This window comes from Miscanthus floridulus, chromosome 6 (genome assembly GCF_019320115.1).
Source record: "Miscanthus floridulus cultivar M001 chromosome 6, ASM1932011v1, whole genome shotgun sequence".
Lineage (NCBI taxonomy): Eukaryota > Viridiplantae > Streptophyta > Magnoliopsida > Poales > Poaceae > Miscanthus > Miscanthus floridulus.
In genome coordinates this window covers 14,385,646-14,404,691 of record NC_089585.1, presented here as the reverse complement: position 1 = coordinate 14,404,691, position 19,046 = coordinate 14,385,646, and the positions used below count along the sequence as shown (strand labels likewise).

Genomic DNA, 19,046 nt, shown 5'->3' with positions numbered 1-19,046 from the left:
TATGAGCAAGTTATTTCGTTGTAATGGTACATTCAGTTACAATAGAGTAATCATACTTTTTGTGCCTCATACATGCATGGATTTTTCAATGGTTATATCTCATACTGCTATACAATCATTCAGAGTAAAGTGATTTATGGAAACTTTGTAAGGGGAAGCTGCAGGCATTCTCTAAATTCAAGCCACCTTGTTTCGCTATGGAAGGTCCTTTGTTTGTTAGGCCAGTATGTTAGCCAAATCCAGCCTCGGATTTCCCAGTTCATAGTCTTTCCTAGTGTTGCACCACAGATCTTCCACCAGACACTATCTCCATACTCATCACGTGCAAAAATGACACCCCCCTGCTTTGTGAACGGGCGGTATGCATTTGAGTACCTGTCACGGAACCAGGCCCTTGGTTGAAGCAGAGAAAGCTTTGAAGGTTTTGAGGAATAAACCTCCCTTCCATTGACACCATCATGAAGAAACCAGTTCAAGGTTGCAGTGTTGCCATGCACAGACTGCTCAAATTTCCAGGGCTTCATGGCCAGTGTAAGGCTTTCAGTGACTGATGCCTTCAGACCAAATGAGTTTGGGGGATCAAAGGAACCCTCAAAGCCCTTCTCAATACCAAATTCATGTGTGGGGTTGTCGGTGGACTTGCCGACAGAAACAGACAGCACATCAGATTGTTGCATAGGTGTGATTTGCAGCATGACACGAGATGGGAAGTGCTTCTCTTCAGAGCCATATCCACGTTCTGCCATGAGGGTCTCAGAGACCAAAGAGTCCACATCACACCTGTGATAGATGCCAAAAGTGAGTGCTGTCTGTTCCCTTTTATTTTGTTGTATTAGATAGTCCATGTATGTGGACAAATGTTTTTTTTTTAATGAAGTTGCTTTCTACAGCTAATCATAGTCTGTGAAACAATGAACCACCATGAATTTCTAATGATTTTTAAATAGTGTTGGCTTATAGATTACATATGCTAATGAATTTCTAGACAGTTCTGGTGTAGACTACTCAAATGGGAGTTCTACTCTAAGATCTATATTGTTCCTAGTTAACAACATTTTACAAAAATATACATGATTCCTTACTCCATGTCAATTTACTTTAGTGTAGAAAGTGACTATATTTTGACATGTCTAGGTTTTATTTGTTATCTAATGATCTAGCTTTGATGCCAACTTATGCGGATACACTTTACAGAGTACCACTAAAATTGAACTATTCTTTGGCCTTTGTACTAAAAAATCAAGTTGTTATTGCTACCTCAGGAAAAAGAACGGAAACTTGATTGTGAGTTCATGTAATAGAAAGAACTGGTTCTTATATGTTAAAATAACTGACCTTATGTTGTCTACCTTCACCTCGACATCAATCCAGTTACCCCTTCTTGCTGTTCTATAAGCTAGCTGAATCACACATTCAACCTGCTGATAAATGAGTGAGAAGAGAAGGCGCTCATCCTGTGTTGCTTCTGCAGGTTCCTCCATGCCCATGGCTATGATTGGGCAGTACAGCTGCACCTTCCAGAGCCCGCTTGCTGAGAGGGCATATGAGAACAGCGGCGATGATACCCCAGATGACTGGTTTGCGGATCTCAGCTCAATGATCCAGTTAGTTACTGCAAGATTCATTGTCTGCATCCACTGGTCCTCAAGGTTTGCCCCAAGCATCTTTACAAGGTTCTTTGCGGCATCTCTGCACTTTGAACCAGTAAGCTGGGTTCTCAGTGAATCCAAGCATCCAGGACGGAGATCACGAGGAGACTCGTAGATGCACACCAGGAAGGCCAGGGACAAGAAAACTATGTTGAACACGTCCTTGAAGTTGGCATGAGGCTGTGCCCCAGGGAACCGAAATGACGATTTTTTGTCTGGACAATACCTCATCACTGAGTTGACAATGTCAACGAAGACCTGTATCATATCTTGTTCATCTAGAGTTTGCTGTGTCTTTGTTTTCAGATGGACTGGTTTTGACGTCCACAGGGAAACTGGCACACTGTAGTTTGCAAAGATGGAGAAGGTAACATAAGAAGGCTGGGGGATGGAAGGGTTTTTCACAATCGAGAGGTTCATTGATGGCTGTGATGACGCTGATGATGATGGTGTGGTGCAAATGCAAAGGGACATGGCGCTGGTGCGCCAATGGGTGAATGGGGGCAGGCTGGTGATCCAAGCCCAGGCATCAGGCACAAAGTTGGAGGCCATTGCTCTAGTGCTGGAAACTTAAGCTGGTGGTTTGATGATCGATGAGGGGAATAGGTAGATTTTATAGAGGACGAAGGCAATGTTTTTGGGATAGAATTCTGGTCGACGATGATTGAGTCCAGTAAGGCCCGGCAAAGTTTCGGGTAAAGCAGATTCTCGGTTTGAAGATGGGTGTCTGAGTTGAAGAATTTATGTTGTCAATTGGACCTTGAGGAATCTCCCTTTTATACTTCCGTGCTGAGCCAAAGGTAAATCGGTGCAACATATTTCTGCTCAAGTTGGTGCCTTATGCTGCAGTGAAGAAAACAGTGTGATTTTAAATAAGAAAGCTGGGGAAAGCGCGATGCTAATCGCATAAACTAGGGTGGATCCTGGATAATTGCTTGCAGTGAGAACGACACGAAGGTGTTGGTTTATTTGGTGTGTACGTCTGAAGGAGTCCACTGTTGATTTATTTGGATTCTGCCGTTCTGGACGATGAATTGATGTGCTAGCCTTGTACGGGAACCTTGCGCTGTCGATTGGTAATCGGAAGAATCTTTTTTTTCTTTGCTTTCGTGAGGTTTCAGAATTTAAACACCAATCGCTTATCGGTTGTCTAACCACCCAATTAGTCCTCAAGTTCCATTTTCATCCATACGTAAGAGCAACTCCAACACCTCGGCTATTAAAGTATGCTCTAACAAATGTGCTATTTAACTTTATAAAATAGAAAGCTGGCTATCCTTAAGTATGCTCTAACAAATATGTTATTTAACTTTGTAAAATAGAAAGCTGGCTATCCTTAAGTATGCTCTAACAAATGTGCTATTTAACTTTGTAAAATAGAAAACTAGATATCCTTTAATTTTATGTGGTCATATAAAGCCAACCATCGACGCCAGCTTTCTGAAAATAAAAAATAGTAAGGCCGACAAAATGACTAAACTATAGAATTTGGCTACTAATTTTAGCTAAGCTATTGGAGTTGCTCACATCTAACATTTGGGAATGAGAGAAATCCCTTTTATGCTAAGATAACCAGCCCTCATCAGGCTAACGAAAAACTTACTCAGAAACACGCAACGCAATCGGGCATCTTTGGAAAGAATGGCTGAACTGATCAAGGCTTAACTAACCCTGTGAAATCTCGCACAAGCAACAGGTCCGCAGTCGCACCGAATCTTTGCTCCTACGATAGGCAGTTTGGCGAGCCAAATCCCTAGAGTTAGGACCATATTCCTTGCTTAGCAGCGTTGCACGCCGTTTACCAACTCAATGCATTGCCGCAGAGTCCGATTCCACCAACCTAACGCACTATATATGAGAAGAATAGAGATGCTACCAGTTCACCGGACAAGAGCGATTCCCTTGCAACAATCATATCCACTGGCTGCCAATTAGAGCTGCCAGAGCTAGCTAGATTGCTACCATCAGCATTCAGCAATTACGGAGCAAGAAATAATGCTCCAAGGAGCGTGTCTCGAATGCTGTAAGGAGCTCGGCATGTACATTTGAACTCCCCAAAATACTCATGAACCCTCAACAATTCAGTCGACCGCCTCATCACCTATACCATATCTAGTTTCTCAAAAGTTCAAGCAGCAGTAGACTGCCTGAACGTTACACAACAGAACATGCTATTGTGGCCTTAACCATTTGGTGGCATTCTGTGATTGTCAATTCCGAAATGCACTACCAGAAAAATAGGTGGCTTTGTCTTGTACTCCTTCCGTCCCCAAATAAACCAACTTTTAGAGTTGTCCTAAAGCTTTTGTAAAGTTGACCAATTTTATAAGAAAGACATCTATGACACTAAATGAGTACAATATGAAAAATATATTCCATGGTGTATCCAATAATTTTGTGTCATAAATACTGGTCTATAAATTCAATCATCATCAACAACAACAAAGCCTTTAAGTCCCAAACAAATTGGAGTAGGCTAGAGTTAAAACCCAACAGAAGCAATCAAGGTTCAGGCACGTGAATAGTTATTTTCCAAGCACTCCTATCTAAGACTAAGTCTTTGGATATATTCCATCCTTTCAAGTCTCTTTTTATTGCCTCTACCCAAATCAACTTCGATCTTCCTCTGCACCGGTGCCTCTGGAGATCTCCGTTGGATATGTCCAAACCATCTCAACCGGTGTTGGACAAGTTTTTCTTCAATTGATGCTACCCCTAATCTATCACATATATCATCGTTTCGAACTCGACCCCTTCTTGTACGAGCGCATATCCAACGCAACATACGCATTTCCGCGATACTTATCTGTTGAATATGTCGTCTTTTCGTAGGCCATCATTATGCACCGTACAACATAGCAGGTCTAATCGCCGTCCTATAAAACTTGTCTTTTAGCTTCTATGGTATCCTTTTGTCACATAGGACACCAGATGCTTGGCGCCACTTCATCCACCCTGCTTTGATTCTATAGCAAACATCTTCATCAATATCCTCGTCTCTCTGTAGCATTGATCCTAAATATCGAAAGGTATCCTTCCTAGGCACTACTTGACCTTCTAAACTAATATCTTTCTCCTTCCAAATAGTAGTGCCGAAGTCACATCTCATATACTCAGTTTTAGTTCTACTGAGTCTAAAACCTTTAGACTCCAAAGTCTTCTGCCATAACTCCAGTTTCTGGTTCACTCCTGTCCGGCTTTCATCAACTAGCACTACACCATCCGCAAAATGCATACACCAAGGGATGTCCCCTTGTATGTCCCTTGTGACCTCATCCATCATTAAGGCAAACAGATAAGGGCTCAAAGCTGACCCTTGATGTAATCCTATCCTAATCGGGAAGTCATCCGTATCTCCATCACTTGTTCGAATACTAGTCACAACATTGTTGTACATGTCCTTAATAAGCCCGACATACTTCGTTGGGACTTTATGTTTGTCCAAAACCCACAACATAACATTCATTGGTATTTTATCATAAGCCTTCTCCAAGTCAATAAAAATCATGTGTAGGTCCTTTTTCTCCATATACCGCTCCATAGCTTGTCTTCTTAAGAAAATGGCTTCCATGGTTGACCTTCCGGACATGAAACTAAATTGATTCATAGAGACCCGCATTATTGCTCTCAAGCGATGCTCGATAACTCTCTCCCATAGCTTCATAGTATGGCTCATCAACTTAATTCACCGGTAATTAATACAACTTTGAATATCCCATTTATTCTTGTAGATCGGTACTAATATTTTTCTCCACTCGTTAGGCATCTTGTTCGATTGAAAAATATGGTTGAACAGCTTGGTTAGCCATACTATAGCTATGTCCCCGAGACATCTCCACACCTCGATTGGAATACCATCCAGTCCCATCGTCTTACCTCCTTTCATCGTTTTCAACGCGTCCCATCGTCTTACCTCCTTTCATCGTTTTCAACGCCTCTCTAACCTTAGATTCTTGGATTCTCCGCACAAAGCGCCTAATGATGTCATCAAAAGAGTCATCCAACTAAAAGGTTATGTCCATATTCTCACCATTGAATAATTTGTCAAAATACTCTTGCCATCGATGTCGGATCTCATCCTCCTTCACCAAGAGATGTTCCCTTTCATCCTTAATGCACTTAACTTGGTTGAAGTCCCTTGTCTTTCTCTCATGAACCCTAGCCATCCTATAAATGTCCTTCTCTTCTTCCTTCGTATTCAAATGTTGGTAAAGGTCCTCGTACGATCTATCTTTTGCCACACTTACAGCTTGCTTTGCAGTCTTCTTTGCCACCTTATACTTCTCTATGTTGTATACACTACTATCATGGTACAAGCATCTATAACATTCTTTCTTCTCCTTAATAGCCCTTTGGACTTCCTCGTTCCACCACCAAGTATTTTTAGCCTCGCATCCACTTCCTTTGGTTACTCCACACACCTCTGAGGTCACCTTCCGAATGTCGGTTGCCATCTTTTTCCACATGTTGTTTATATCACCTTCTTCCTTCCAAGAGCCCTATTTGATAACCCTTTCCCTGAATACCTCTGACGTCTCCTTTTTCTGTTTTCACCACTTTATTCTTTCAATCTTAGCTTGTTTATCCCTACGGTCACGCACCTGAAAACGAAAGTCTGCCACCAAAAGCTTATGTTGAGAAACAACACACTCTCCTGGTATCACCTTGCAACCCAAGCATGCTCGTTTGTCCTTTCTTCTTGCGAGGACAAAGCCAATCTAGCTAGAGTGTTGTCCGCTACTGAAGGTCACTGGATGAGATTCTCTTTCTAAAAAAAGTGTTGGCTATCATTAGGTCAAAAGCTATCGCGAAGTCTAGAACTTCTCCCCCTCCTGATTCCTACTCCCATACCCAAAACCTCCATGAACTGCCTCAAAACCTACGCTTGTAGTACCTACATACCCATTAAGATCTCCTATAAAAAGCTTCTCACTACTAGGTACAGCTCTAATTAGGCCATCTAAGTCTTCCCAGAACTATCTCTTAGCACTCTCATCGAGGCCTACTTAGGGAGGCATACGCACTAATTACGTTCAAGACCATATCACCAACGACAAGCTTAACTAAGATAATTCTATCTTCTTGCCTTCTCACTCCCACCATACCATTCTTGAGGCTCTTATCAATCAAAACTTACTCCATTTCTATTCGCAACTGTCCCTATGTACCAAAGCTTAAAACCTGTATTCTCCACCTCCTTCACCTTCTGACCCTTTCATTTAGTCAATTGAACGCATAATATATTTACACGCCTCCTAGTCGCGGTATCAACTAATTCTCTTAACTTACCTGTAAGTGACCCTACATTCCAACTACCTAAACGGATCCTAGTTGGTTTGATTAGCTTCCTTACCCTTCGCACTCATGGACTCAGATGTGAAGACCCTTACTTATTTTTCACTACACCCGGACGCCGATGTATCGCGCCACTAAGGAAGCGATGACCCGATCCTTGCTCACTTGACACCATGCCCAGATCGTGACACGGCACGTCACCAAAGGGGTGGGGTGCCGACCCGGCCGTTGCCCATTTAACACCATACCCGGGTTCCGATATGGCGCATCGTTAAGAGGGTTACGCCCCAACGGTTTTCTTTCAGGTTTCATCTCTAATGGAATGGCTAGATTTAACGTTGGCTCGCCACACCTATCACAACCCTGCTCATTTATCAGGGCTTGGGACCTGCTATGTTGAGACAACATGACTCAAGACAACTCTAAAATTTGATTTATCCATGGATGGAAGTAGTATAAGTAGGGGCCGAAGGAGGGATCAAATTTTTTCTCAACCCAGTGACTGTTTTGGGAAGAAGGTATACTCTGACCAATGTGTAGAACCAGCAAGAGGGCAAAGGCTGCCAAACCATAACTCTGTTCCAAAAAATTGGTAGGCTATGAGATCCGTGGTCCCGTCAAACGGTGATAGCGCAGGCAAAGGCCCTCCTCCCTATGGATCTGCAGCCAGAGATCGACCAGCCTTGCCTCTCATTGTAAACTTCAACCTGCGAAACAGCACCAGAAGAAATTCAAGAATCCAACAAGTCCAGGGAAAATAAATCATGGGAGAATAACAACCAACAGACTTACAGTCTCGATAGTTTCTCCAGCATCATTGACCCCACCAATGAGGTACAGATTATCATCCATTGTCACCGCACATCCGTATCCTCTTGCGATGCTGGATGAACTGCCTATCCTCCATGAATTGGCACGCAGATCAAAGATTTCTACAGTGGAAATCTTGCTGTTTCCATCATACCCTCCCACAGCGAATCTGAAACATAAGCTACCCTATTTCAGTGTACACAACAATGAGGCAGATTATGCAAGTCTTGGGTTGCAAGGAGGTCATAGGATGGAGATGGAGAGAGAGTCGCAGAACTCACAAGGATTCCCTCATGACAGCTACGGAGTGGGATCCTCTTCTTGCACTCATACTTGGAAGCAGAGTCCAGAAACCTTCCCTTGGGTCATATCTTTCTGCAGATCTGTGTATTACCATCATTTTGTCAATAGCAAAGTCAAAAGACATCTAAATCATAATCATAATACTGAAAGAATGGTCAAGGATCATACTGTAAGTACGTGTTGCCATCATAACCACCAGTTACATAGAGTGTACCACTTAATACGGCTGCAGCAGGAGCAAATCTCTGGAACATATATATATAACAAACAAAAGCAAGAATTGAGTTCTAAATCAAACCATCGTGAGTTAACTAGATAACACTGTTGGCCCTGGATCTCCTTGCACAGGTGAGCAGCTAGCTCACCAACACCCTCACACACACCCTGTTTGACGAGATTTTGTACAAAATTTCACTAGTATGCATGTACATATATACATGCTACTGAAAATAATAGTAAAAGGTAAAAACATGAATCAAGTTGCATTGGGCCGTGATGAGCTAATGCATAGTGCGCATGTTTATTTACGTGTGCTGGAAAAGAAAGAAGCTAACACGTTACTGTGCCGTGCATGCATGCATACGTGTTGACATGCAATAGAAGTTAGCAAGTATGTATACGTCCATGTGTGGTATACACTTCTCAAATACGGCGGAGCCCAAACGCCTTTAATTAGCAAGCGATCAGAGCCCACCAGGCAGCCATACAGCACATGGCGTCTGTGTGCTGGGGGGCCGAATTCAGATCCTGTGCGTATTATACAGCGTATAGGTGAAGCCGTGTATGGAGTACGATCTTGTACCTCAACCACAGTCCGGCCCGGTGAATTTTTGGGCCGGCGGATGGGAAGTCCAAACCAGAATCCTTCTAGAAGCGTTATCACGAGGGATAATTGCGGCACGTGGATGCGTCACCCGGCGTACGAAGGAAGGAGTGGCTCCGGGTATGTCACGCTCACCAACAGATTTTAGGCGGCGCGTGCGTGAGTCCAGGAGACCCGCTGCTACCCTAGCTGCTGTCTATATAAAGGACCCTCAGGTCATCACGGAGAAGATTAATTACGCCCGGCCGATCGGAGGCAGCCGCCACCAGGGCGCTATCCATTCAGAGGCTCGGAGCGGATCCACGAAGGAAGGCAGCCGCCGGCGCCAGGAGCATGACCGCCGCAACGACGCTAGCGGCGAAGATCATCACCAGAGGCAGCCGGTCTACCAGCGCCATCCAGATGACATGATGGGATCGAGATGGACCCAGGTATGAGCCGTCGGCCCGAGATCGAAGGCGGCCGGTCTACCAGTGCCATCCAGATGAGATGATGGGATCGAGACGGACCCGGGTATGAGCCGCCGGACCGAGATCGAAAGCAAGCAGAAGGCAGCCGTCTCGCCGTTTTCCGTCGCAGCAAGGCTCGGCCGGCTAATCACAGGCGCCGAAGACAAGCTCCTCTACGTGAGGAGCAGCCGCTAGTAGCCCCGCAAGCACGAGTAGACGGGCTCGCCGGCCTGGACCGGCGCCATCAACGCGAGATGAGTGCGGCCGTGCGGAAGATGGAAAAGGTGGCCACGGCAGGGCACCAGCCACCTCTATCCAGAGCGCATCTATGATCGGCAGCGGCGTTCCCTCTACGCCCACGTTCATCTACGTCAGCTAACCGCGTCGCCGGAGGAGAACAACGTTGTCTAGACGACCCTGCTCAGGCCGGAGGCCAGTCCTTGTGCATCGGCTTCATTACGTCCAAGCGAACAGGCGCGAGACTTTCATCCAGTTATGCGTTCAATCGGAGAAGAAGGCGTCCTTGAGACGGCTCCATGTGAGGATCGGGAGCACTACCGTATTGCACCCCATGTCGGTCTGTGTCCACTGCACACGTGGCGACATCTGCTCTAGTGCCTACTCATCGACGCCGTGAGCGGCCCGCAGCCGCACTCTCCTGCTGCATTGTCGCTGAAGGATCGTCGGCCGCCAGCAGCGTGCAGCCGCACTCTCTTGCTGCACTGTTGCTGAAGGCTCGTCAGCCGGAAGCAACGTTTGAACACATATATGAGTAGAGGTGCGCTTGTATATAGGTGCATGCATGCAGGACAACAAGGGCGTCGGCGAGCCAAGCTGATTTCCAGCCGTGCTACGTAGGCTCCTTCATCGCTGCGCCAAGCAGTCCAGACGCTGTCGACAACGGCTCCAACGCCGCCGCCGCAGCCGCACTGAGGAGGCGAGCCCGGACGCCATCGATGACGGCTCCACACCTGCACCAACACCGCCTCCGCACCACGGAGGCGAGCCCGGACGCCATCGACGACGGCTCCGCTCTTACACCAGAACGACGCTGCCGCACCCGAGGGGTGAGGTCGGACGGCTCAGCGCGCACAACAAGCAGCGGTTGATCGACGAACGCCCGTGCCATCTACCTGTCACCGCGACGCGGGGCTACTCCGCGCCGCGCCCGTCGAGATCAACGGCGAGGTGCTACGCCCACATGCGTGCTTACATGCAAACTAACAATGCCATCTACCTGTCACTGCGACGCGGGGCTACTCCGCGCCGCGCTTGTCAAGATCAACGGCGAGGTGCTACGCCCACATGCGTGCTTACATGCAAACTAACAAGCAGGAAGGTACCAACTACCATCTCTGCCAAGCTGCATATATACATGTATATACGTGCATGCGCTTGAATTACCTCTATTAAGGAATGTGTGCCTTGCATAGGAAAACTACAAGCAAAGCAAACCATAGGGAGCTCGGCTGTCGTTCGAGCTCTGGATCAAATTTGTATAATTTTATTATCTTTTGTGTATCAGGCCAGTGAGGCGAAGCTGATAGTCTAGCTGCACTATACCGACTCATAGGCTGGCGAGGCCTTCTTCTTCAACAACCCCACTGTGATCAAGTTCTACAGCGTACCACGACGATGCTGCCGAAGAAGTCCGAAGCGATCCAAGCTACACCAACCACGTAAGTGCGACTACGATGACACCACGTGCCGTTCGACACCGACGAGGCGAACGACGCAGGCGGGCATGGTTGATATTCCATCCATGTTGTACCGGCTCATGGACCGACGAGGCCCTTACGCCAACGCCACCCACATCTACACCAACACCATGCATGGAGACGTGAAGCGAAGATTGAAGACGACGACCACAGCAGCAAAATCGGAGGTACTCCATGAGCTACCTCACGGGATAATTAAATGGCAGCCTTCCGAAGCCCCAGGACCCATGAAGACCACGATCGCCCAAGTTAGATCGCCGCTAGCAGGCTATGGAGCGCATCTTGTTTTAGGAACTTGTATTTGTTAACTCATGGTTAATTAATAAAATACTCGTTCCTCTCTTTATTTTTGTGTACTTAGTACACTGGCACGCCCGCACCCCTTTCCCACATGAGAAGCCGCTTAAGGCGGATTTTCTGGTGTCCAAACACACCCACAACTAGAGGTAGAAGAAGGGCAGACACACCACGAGAACAACACTGAAACTCTGAATGTGTGTTCAATTGAACTGGTTTTCTCCTTGTATTGCCTAGTGAATATATGCACAAGTATAGAGGTGAGTACACCAACTACAATGTCCTCTAGCACATGGCTGAGATCAGCCTTACCAACTATGTATGGCTGAGGTAAGCCACTACTACTAGTGGCCTATTGCCACTTCTAAGTGTACAGACTAGTACAAGGAGGCGATGGCCTATTGCCATACCTCTACAGAAGCTAGCAAGAGCTGACCGAAATGGTTCAAACTCTGCTGCAGCAAAAAGCTGGAGAGGGAGAGCAGCAGATTATCTCACAAACACAAAACAAATAAGTCATGGACACATGCAGATGATCCTTATCCTACAGACACCAAATCACATGAAATAGCGCCCAATTCTCTCCAGCAAATACGCTCACGCGTTGCAATTTGATGCATACTCCCTTCCACTCACAAATTAGTAAATGTTTTGGGGTTGTCTTAAGTCAACCATTTCAAGCTTTTGTCGCATGTTACTTTTTAAATGTTGAGTTTGGATATTTGAGAATGCTAACAGTAGATTTATCTCAAAATGTAGTTTCATAAAAATGAACCTCTTCTATATTTTACAAATACTTCATAATAAGTACTAGTCAAAGTTGTGTTTTGCAGACCATGTCAATGCCCAAATCATCACTTATTTGTGACTGGATGGAGTAGTTTGATACAGACTGGAAAAATATTTGTGAAAAATATGTACGATATATGTTATTAGTTCCAAAAGAAATTACATTAAATTAGAGATATGCAGAACTACTTCCATATAATATACACACTCACCATCCCAACGCTTAAACAGCTATCCATATTCTAATGCAGTTGATAATTACTGATCTTACTATAAGAATGAACACTGCTTTGCCAATTTATGACAAGCAAACAATAATAAAATAATATGACTACCTATTGCAAAAGCTTGCTTCTTCTTGTGATCTGGAACTTTTAGCTATAGAGTTCAAACAATTTCTCCCTATAACATTTCCTTTTTAAATTTTGCTCCATTATATGGATCCTGAACCTTGTTAACCATAACACGAGAATAAAGAATGGACTAGTAGGGAAGCCATCAATAAGTCATTCTAGCTTTGTCCTGAGTCAAGCATCTGTAGTTTGACCAAGTTTGTAGAAAAATGCACAAACAACAACACCAAACTAGATTCATAAGGTACATCATAACATATATTTTGATAGTGTATTTGTATGATATTGTAGATATTAGTATATTTTTCTATAAACTTGGTCAAAGTTAGACAAGTTTGACTTAGGACAAAGCTAGAATGACTTACAATTTGGAACAGAGTGAGTAGTTTAGAACATTCTACTCTATATCCAACAAACTAAATGTGATAGGAAGTGTGAGACTGTGAGACCATACCTTTTGCCGCATTGACACACTGTCTATCCACCTCCCAAGTGCTGGATCAAACATCTCAACTTCTGAGAAAACTGCAGACCCATCTCCACCACCAATAGCAAATATTTTATCATTCAATGTAGTTCCAGCAAGGCTTCCTTTTGCATGTTTCAAGCGGGGGCATGTTATCCATTTATTACTGCCCATACTGTAGCATTCCACTTCAATAAAAGGAATGCAGATAGTCAACAGCTTGGAACTTATATAAAACACTTGATCATGTTAGAACATTTACCTGTGTGATACCATGAACTGCCATCCCCACCACCAAAAATATAGAGATGATCCTTCAATGCAGCTACTGCTGCATATGCACGGGCTGAGCTCATTGAACACAGAGGCACTACTCTGTCTGTCTTAGGGCAAAAGGAATCTAGTGATGACAGGCAAGTACTGCCCCTGTAGCCACCTATTAGAAACATTGATGGTCCTTCCATATTATCATGTGGACTACCAAGGAGTGGGACCAAAGAGTTATAGTTTGATTGTAGTTTCTCATAGTGGTATTCCAGTTCCTGAATTCTTCTTCCTGTGTCCTTCATCGATTCCCTCAGAAACAGTATTTCTTTATCTGACTCAAACTGGTAGATAGAAGAACCACAATTAAGAGGGAGATTGCACATATACCATGCATCAATACCACATAACTCGGCATCAACCACATCTACAGGGTACACATATCATATGTAATTCCATAATTCTATTGAACATTTGAGCTAACTTCAAAATCCAAATAACCACAGATATGCTAATGCAGATCCGGAGCCAATGAGGAAAGTAAAATAATCTATCTATTTATACTCTAATGGATAATAATGCTTTCATTTTTCCACCTAAACGGTCAAGAAGAGCAGTACCAGTTTTTTCTCCATTGCTTGATTCCTCTTGGATAGCTCTTTGACGATGTGAAGAAGCTACAGACAACAAGACATATCAGATAGGACTGCCATAGCAAACATTACAAATAATACAGTTGAAAATATGGAGCGTAATCCGAAAGTAATTTCTGTGAAAGAGAAAGCAATAGAATGGAATAGCTTAAAGCACCTCAGCATTTCCACGAGATTGCCCTAATGATTTCAGGTCTTCAATACATACATCACCCTTTGAGGTGGAATCAGATGGGTCTGTGGGGAGTGTGGCATCAAACTGTGGTTCTTGAGGCATTGGTTTATTTGAAGCAGAATCAACAGTATCCTTGGAGGATTGAGCCTCCTGCTGTCGTAAAACAGACATCTCTTGTAGTTTCTGCCTAACAGCCACTGTGCCATACTGTTCATTATGTTGTGGATTAATATGCGGATGGTCATCATTGACAAATTCAGTTCCTTCCTTGGTCGCAACATCATCTAAATCATCCCAGTTAGAAGACTCATCGTCAAGGTGGCTTGTTGATGTTCTACTCGCACTAGCATATTCACCATCTGGATCAACCAACTTGTTCGGGTCAATACAATGAGATTCAGAAGAAACATCAAATGAATTGAGATCCTTTATATAGGACTCAGGCTTCACATGACCAGGATTAACATATGCTTCGACTGTTGGAGATTGCATAGATCTGGAAGGATCCCATTTGTTTGGAACATCATGAACAGGGGCAGGCTTAAACAAAGATATCAAAGCTCTTGTTTGTTCATGGTCTAGCTCAAAGAAGAAGTGACGAGGTCTGTAATAATTGCCACAGATCACACTTTGGAATTGAGACTCTGGAACTGGAAAGCAGTGAGTCTTCATGGAGATGAGGACCTTCAAAATACACAAGTCACTCACGAGTCAGTAAGCTTATGAACCTATGGCCAGATTAACCATACATACATGGGTATGGTGCTGCATAAATGGAAGGATTCTTATTTGATGATACCTGTGCAGGAAATTGTGTCTTTATTCTACCACCATCACTCCAAGCAAATTGATCAATGTTAAGCTTGCCAGCACATGCAGCCTCATAAATTCCATGCATTTTTCGGTCACTATAATTGAACAGAAATAGGGGCATGCCAGGTTTAACATTCTTCACATATGAGAAATGGCTTGAAGGCAAACCTATTGAACAAAATACTGACGAGAAATCAATGTTCCAAAAAGCTAAGAACTGATGTGAGGATGACAGTTTATAGTTTTATGGGGGTGATGATTTAATTGCAGTAGCGGCGTTGCATTATAAGGTGGAAAAGGAAATGCTAGTTAAGAAAAAGGTGGAAAGGAATTTACTAACCAAACAGCTGTTTAGAGAGGCATTCATTCATGGTGTTGTGTTTGCAGCCAAAAATCACTCCTCCTAGCTCATCTTCCCGAAGATTACGGGCAGCAACAGAAAAGGCTCCATACCATTCATTGCTTCGATTTTGTGTCTGTGCACTTGGTGTTGCAGCATAGAAAGTTTCAGTCTTCCTTCCAGCACCCATTCTTTGGAAATCATGAAAAAACGTGCAAAATGGCAACATTAATATGCATACAGCATACATGCAGGGGCAAGTTGGACAAACAAAATCGTTACTGAGATAATTCACCATAGGTAGCAACACAGAGTAATATGGAGTAATAAATGTCTAAAAATATATTTGGAACCAGTAACACACTAGGACCACGAAGCCACCAAGGAGAAGCAAAGAGCAGATAAAAAGGGAAGTAATGTACAGAACATCTACTAACAGGAAAGTGGAAAAGAAAATCTAAAGAATCATGGACTCTCAGTTACTAGTTCATAGGTATGTTTGCTTCGTAAGAGTTGTTCCTCATCTCAAATGTTCATAAAACGTCCATTCTTTGATAAAACTTGAAAGTTGAACAAGTATGGACATTATACATGCTGATGCAGGTAAACTAGGAGTACCAAATTCAATAATACATAATGAAACAAAATAAGTAACCAAAGGAATTCAAAGACTCCATATAATGTGCAATTGGATCACCACCTGGAATAACAAAAATAATAATAATTCATAGCACAAAAATAACAACCCAGCTTTCTGTCATGCTGGTCATGAAAATCACTGCTGATACACATCTCATCATCAGGTGAGCCATCTAGCAAGCCACCGTGTTAAATTCTGCACCTGGGCAGAACAGAAGTCAAAAGGCTACTCAAGTACTCCACAGCATTCGCCAACCACACAGAAAAGTGGAATCATTCCCCAGTTTCAGTGAACCACGCACACATGCTTTGTGATATGCAAACAATTAAAAACAAAATAAATAATACAACAGTTCTGGCCTCCCAAATCCCCAGCTCCCCTAAATACCAAAACTCCAGCAATTTCGGAGTAGCCAAGCTGCACCAGAATCACAAGCGATTAACTGTTACAACAAATGCAGGTCTGAAAAAAAAATGGCAAAAATAATACACAAAATTCCGGCAATGTCCCCCTAACGAACTACATTAAAAGCAGACCAGGGAAAATACACGCGAAAACCAACAAACGCCTCGCAGGAAGACGTCCAATCGCAGCTCCGCTCTTACAAAGCCCGCAAATCCCAACCCCAACCGCCCAAAGTTCAGAACCACCTCAACCCGTTGCAACCCAAACCAGGCTCGCGCATTCAGCCCCCAAACCCTAGCCCTGAAACCGCTCAAAACGGCGCCGCATCGCCCACCGCGCTCCGACAGGCAAGCGAGCGCCAACCCGTGCCCGCATCCTCCCAACCACAACCACAACCACAAAACCCGCCTAAAACCCCACCAAAACGGGGGGAAACAAGCACCGATCGCGCCCAGACCGAGGCGAGAAGCAGGGGAGAGGGATCGCTTACGTGCTTGGGCGCCGGGGAGCGGGGTTGATCGGCGGATGCTGCTACAACCACCGCTAGTTCGATCGCCACGCCCGCGCGCAGCAGCGCCCCGGAGGTAGTAGTGCTCGTGGTAGCAAGTACTAGTACTCTACAGTACTAGCAACCATCGGCCGCTTGCGTGGGCTAGTGGGGGGTGGGTAGGATAATAGAAATGGGTGTGTGCGCAGCAGGTGCCAGGCCACAAGTGCGGAGACGAGAAGCTTCCCTCGGTTTTGGTTTGGGCTGCTCTGCGACGTACCGACGAGCTCTGCCCAATTCAAAAGGCCGGTGGTGGATGGGCTCAGGCCCAGGAGCGCATGCCAAGTAACTCAGTATATATGAGTGTGTTTGTATTAATTATTGTAACAGGATACTATAGCGTGCATGCCAAGCACTGATGCAGGTACGAATACACAAAATACATGGCCATGCCTGAGAATCATGCATGTATATATGAGAGTGTTTGTACATGACCGTATAGCTCCACTAAGCCACACACTACAATTACTAATAGTCAAACACACCTCCATTACAAAAATATAAGCATTTGTGTGCACATGAAAAAATCTCATGTTACAATAAGACACCTCCCTGATTGCAAGTAACCGCAAACATGATACTTCATATCATTCCAAATGCATACATACATGAAGTAGTGCTTGTTGGGCTTTTAAGATCGTCGTTTCCTGATGGGGATTCCACATCCCCAAACAATTGCAATTGCAAACCCGACACCAAAACCCACTCCAGCAAAGAGAAACGGTATGATGTCTACGGATTTCTTCTTGGATTGATGTGATGCCACATTTGCTGTTGTTGTGTTGACGCACTTTTTGGACAATGGAGGTCCGCACAAACCAACATTTCCTAGAAATGAACTGTTGGAGAATGTTGAGAAATGGGGGGATGCCAGTATGCTTCCCACCAACATGTTATTGGACAGGTCCAATGTTGCAAGTGAGTCCAATGATGCTAGCCCCAATGGGATCTCCCCAGAAAGCTCATTGGAGGATAGATCCAAAGACTCCAAGAGTGTCAAATGGCCAAGCTGAGATGGAATCGGTCCTGTGAATGAATTGTGTGACATGTTTAACACATCCAGCAAAAAATAAGTTCACCGATAGATGCGGGGATGCTTCCTTGGAAAGCATTATTTGAGACATCAAGGAATACAAGGTTCCTCAGTATCTTATCGAATGTGAGCTCTGACCCTTTGTATGTGAGTTCAGTGGTAGCCTGGTATATGTCAGCTGGTTGACCCCTTGAGGATAATATTCTATCACCAATGTCTTATTACTAAGTTCTTCCATCATCATGCCCATTAATTGTGAAAGGAATTCTTTGTTCAGTGTACATGAGAAGTTGTTGGAGGATAGATCCAAAATGCGTACACTTGGTAATCCGCAAGTGTTTTTGTCTTTGGCGCTAGATGGTGCCACCGGTCCAAAGAATTTGTTTTGCTTTAGGATGACAATTTGAAGTTTATGGAGTGTAGTCATCCAGCATGGTAAAGAGTCAGTGATCTCATTATTTGCGGTATCAAGGACCTCCAAGCTTTTGCAAGCTACTAGAGATCTGGGAAGCTGCCCTTTGATCCTATTTCCACTTATATCTAGCCACTCAAGACTGCATGTTTGAGGAAGCTCTCCATCAAGTTTATTTTCTTTGAGATTTAAAACTTTCAATGTATCGGCATCCTCCATCAAGCAAGAGGGGATCGAACCATTAAAGGCATTGTAAGAGAGGCCAAGGAATTCTAGACCCATACAAAAAGATGTCGGAATATTCCCTGAAAGGTTGTTTCTAGAGGCCATGAAAACGATAGTATCTGTAAGTTGAGTAGAAAAGTTCTGTGGCATTGATGAGAACATGTTGCTAGAGAAGTCAAGCAATCTCCAGAATATTGGGGTAGGGGTATTGGCCCCTCAAGATTTAGGACTACTGAAAAAATAGGAAGAGAGGTGTTGTAGCCAACACTAGTAAATTGATTGTGTGAAAAATTCAGAAAGAAAAGGCCATAGTTTGGGCCGCAGTTTGTCGACCACTTTTCCCATGCCCACACGGGTATGGCACCATGCATTTGGTTATTTGAGAGGTCAATCCCACCGCTCACATTAAGATGCTTTAAAATATTAAGGAACTTAGTAATGCTACATGACAGTAGATAAACCTGCCCCCCTGCAGGCCAGTAGGCATCGAGCGTGCCGTTATCATGCATGGGCCATGCTCATTCAAGTTGTTCCACTCTATGCTTCCTATCGCATGTAAGCGACGACCAGTCCCCTTCAGTGCTCGA

The 19,046-nt window shown here is 44.3% G+C and overlaps 2 protein-coding genes and 1 pseudogene across 4 annotated transcripts; all 3 read right to left on the bottom strand.

Moving 5' to 3' along the window:
• Positions 1-31: 31 nt before the first annotated feature.
• On the bottom strand, positions 32-7,244 carry LOC136461704 (uncharacterized). The gene is made up of 2 exons (XM_066461007.1): positions 1,336-7,244; positions 32-780 (listed from the first exon to the last, which is right to left on the bottom strand). The coding sequence occupies exons 1-2, from the start codon at positions 2,199-2,201 to the stop codon at positions 135-137; spliced, it is 1,512 nt and encodes a 503-aa protein (XP_066317104.1). The 5' UTR covers positions 2,202-7,244; the 3' UTR covers positions 32-134.
• A 111-nt stretch (positions 7,245-7,355) lies between these two features.
• LOC136461703 (uncharacterized) lies at positions 7,356-16,869 on the bottom strand. Of its 3 annotated transcripts, XM_066461005.1 has the most exons (12): positions 16,733-16,869; positions 15,944-16,254; positions 15,198-15,388; positions 14,844-15,025; positions 14,027-14,728; positions 13,837-13,893; positions 13,215-13,560; positions 12,941-13,140; positions 8,226-8,302; positions 8,036-8,137; positions 7,737-7,923; positions 7,356-7,651 (listed from the first exon to the last, which is right to left on the bottom strand). In XM_066461005.1, the coding sequence occupies exons 3-12, from the start codon at positions 15,385-15,387 to the stop codon at positions 7,562-7,564; spliced, it is 2,133 nt and encodes a 710-aa protein (XP_066317102.1). In that variant the 5' UTR covers position 15,388; positions 15,944-16,254; positions 16,733-16,869; the 3' UTR covers positions 7,356-7,561. The 3 variants fall into 3 exon arrangements, with proteins under 3 accessions (XP_066317102.1, XP_066317101.1, XP_066317103.1); XM_066461004.1 differs by lacking the exon at positions 15,944-16,254; XM_066461006.1 differs by lacking the exons at positions 15,944-16,254; positions 16,733-16,869 and having other exon boundaries at positions 14,844-14,952; positions 15,198-15,335.
• Positions 16,870-17,420: 551 nt separating this feature from the next.
• LOC136460238 (receptor-like protein 20) lies at positions 17,421-18,968 on the bottom strand (annotated as a pseudogene).
• Positions 18,969-19,046: the final 78 nt, after the last annotated feature.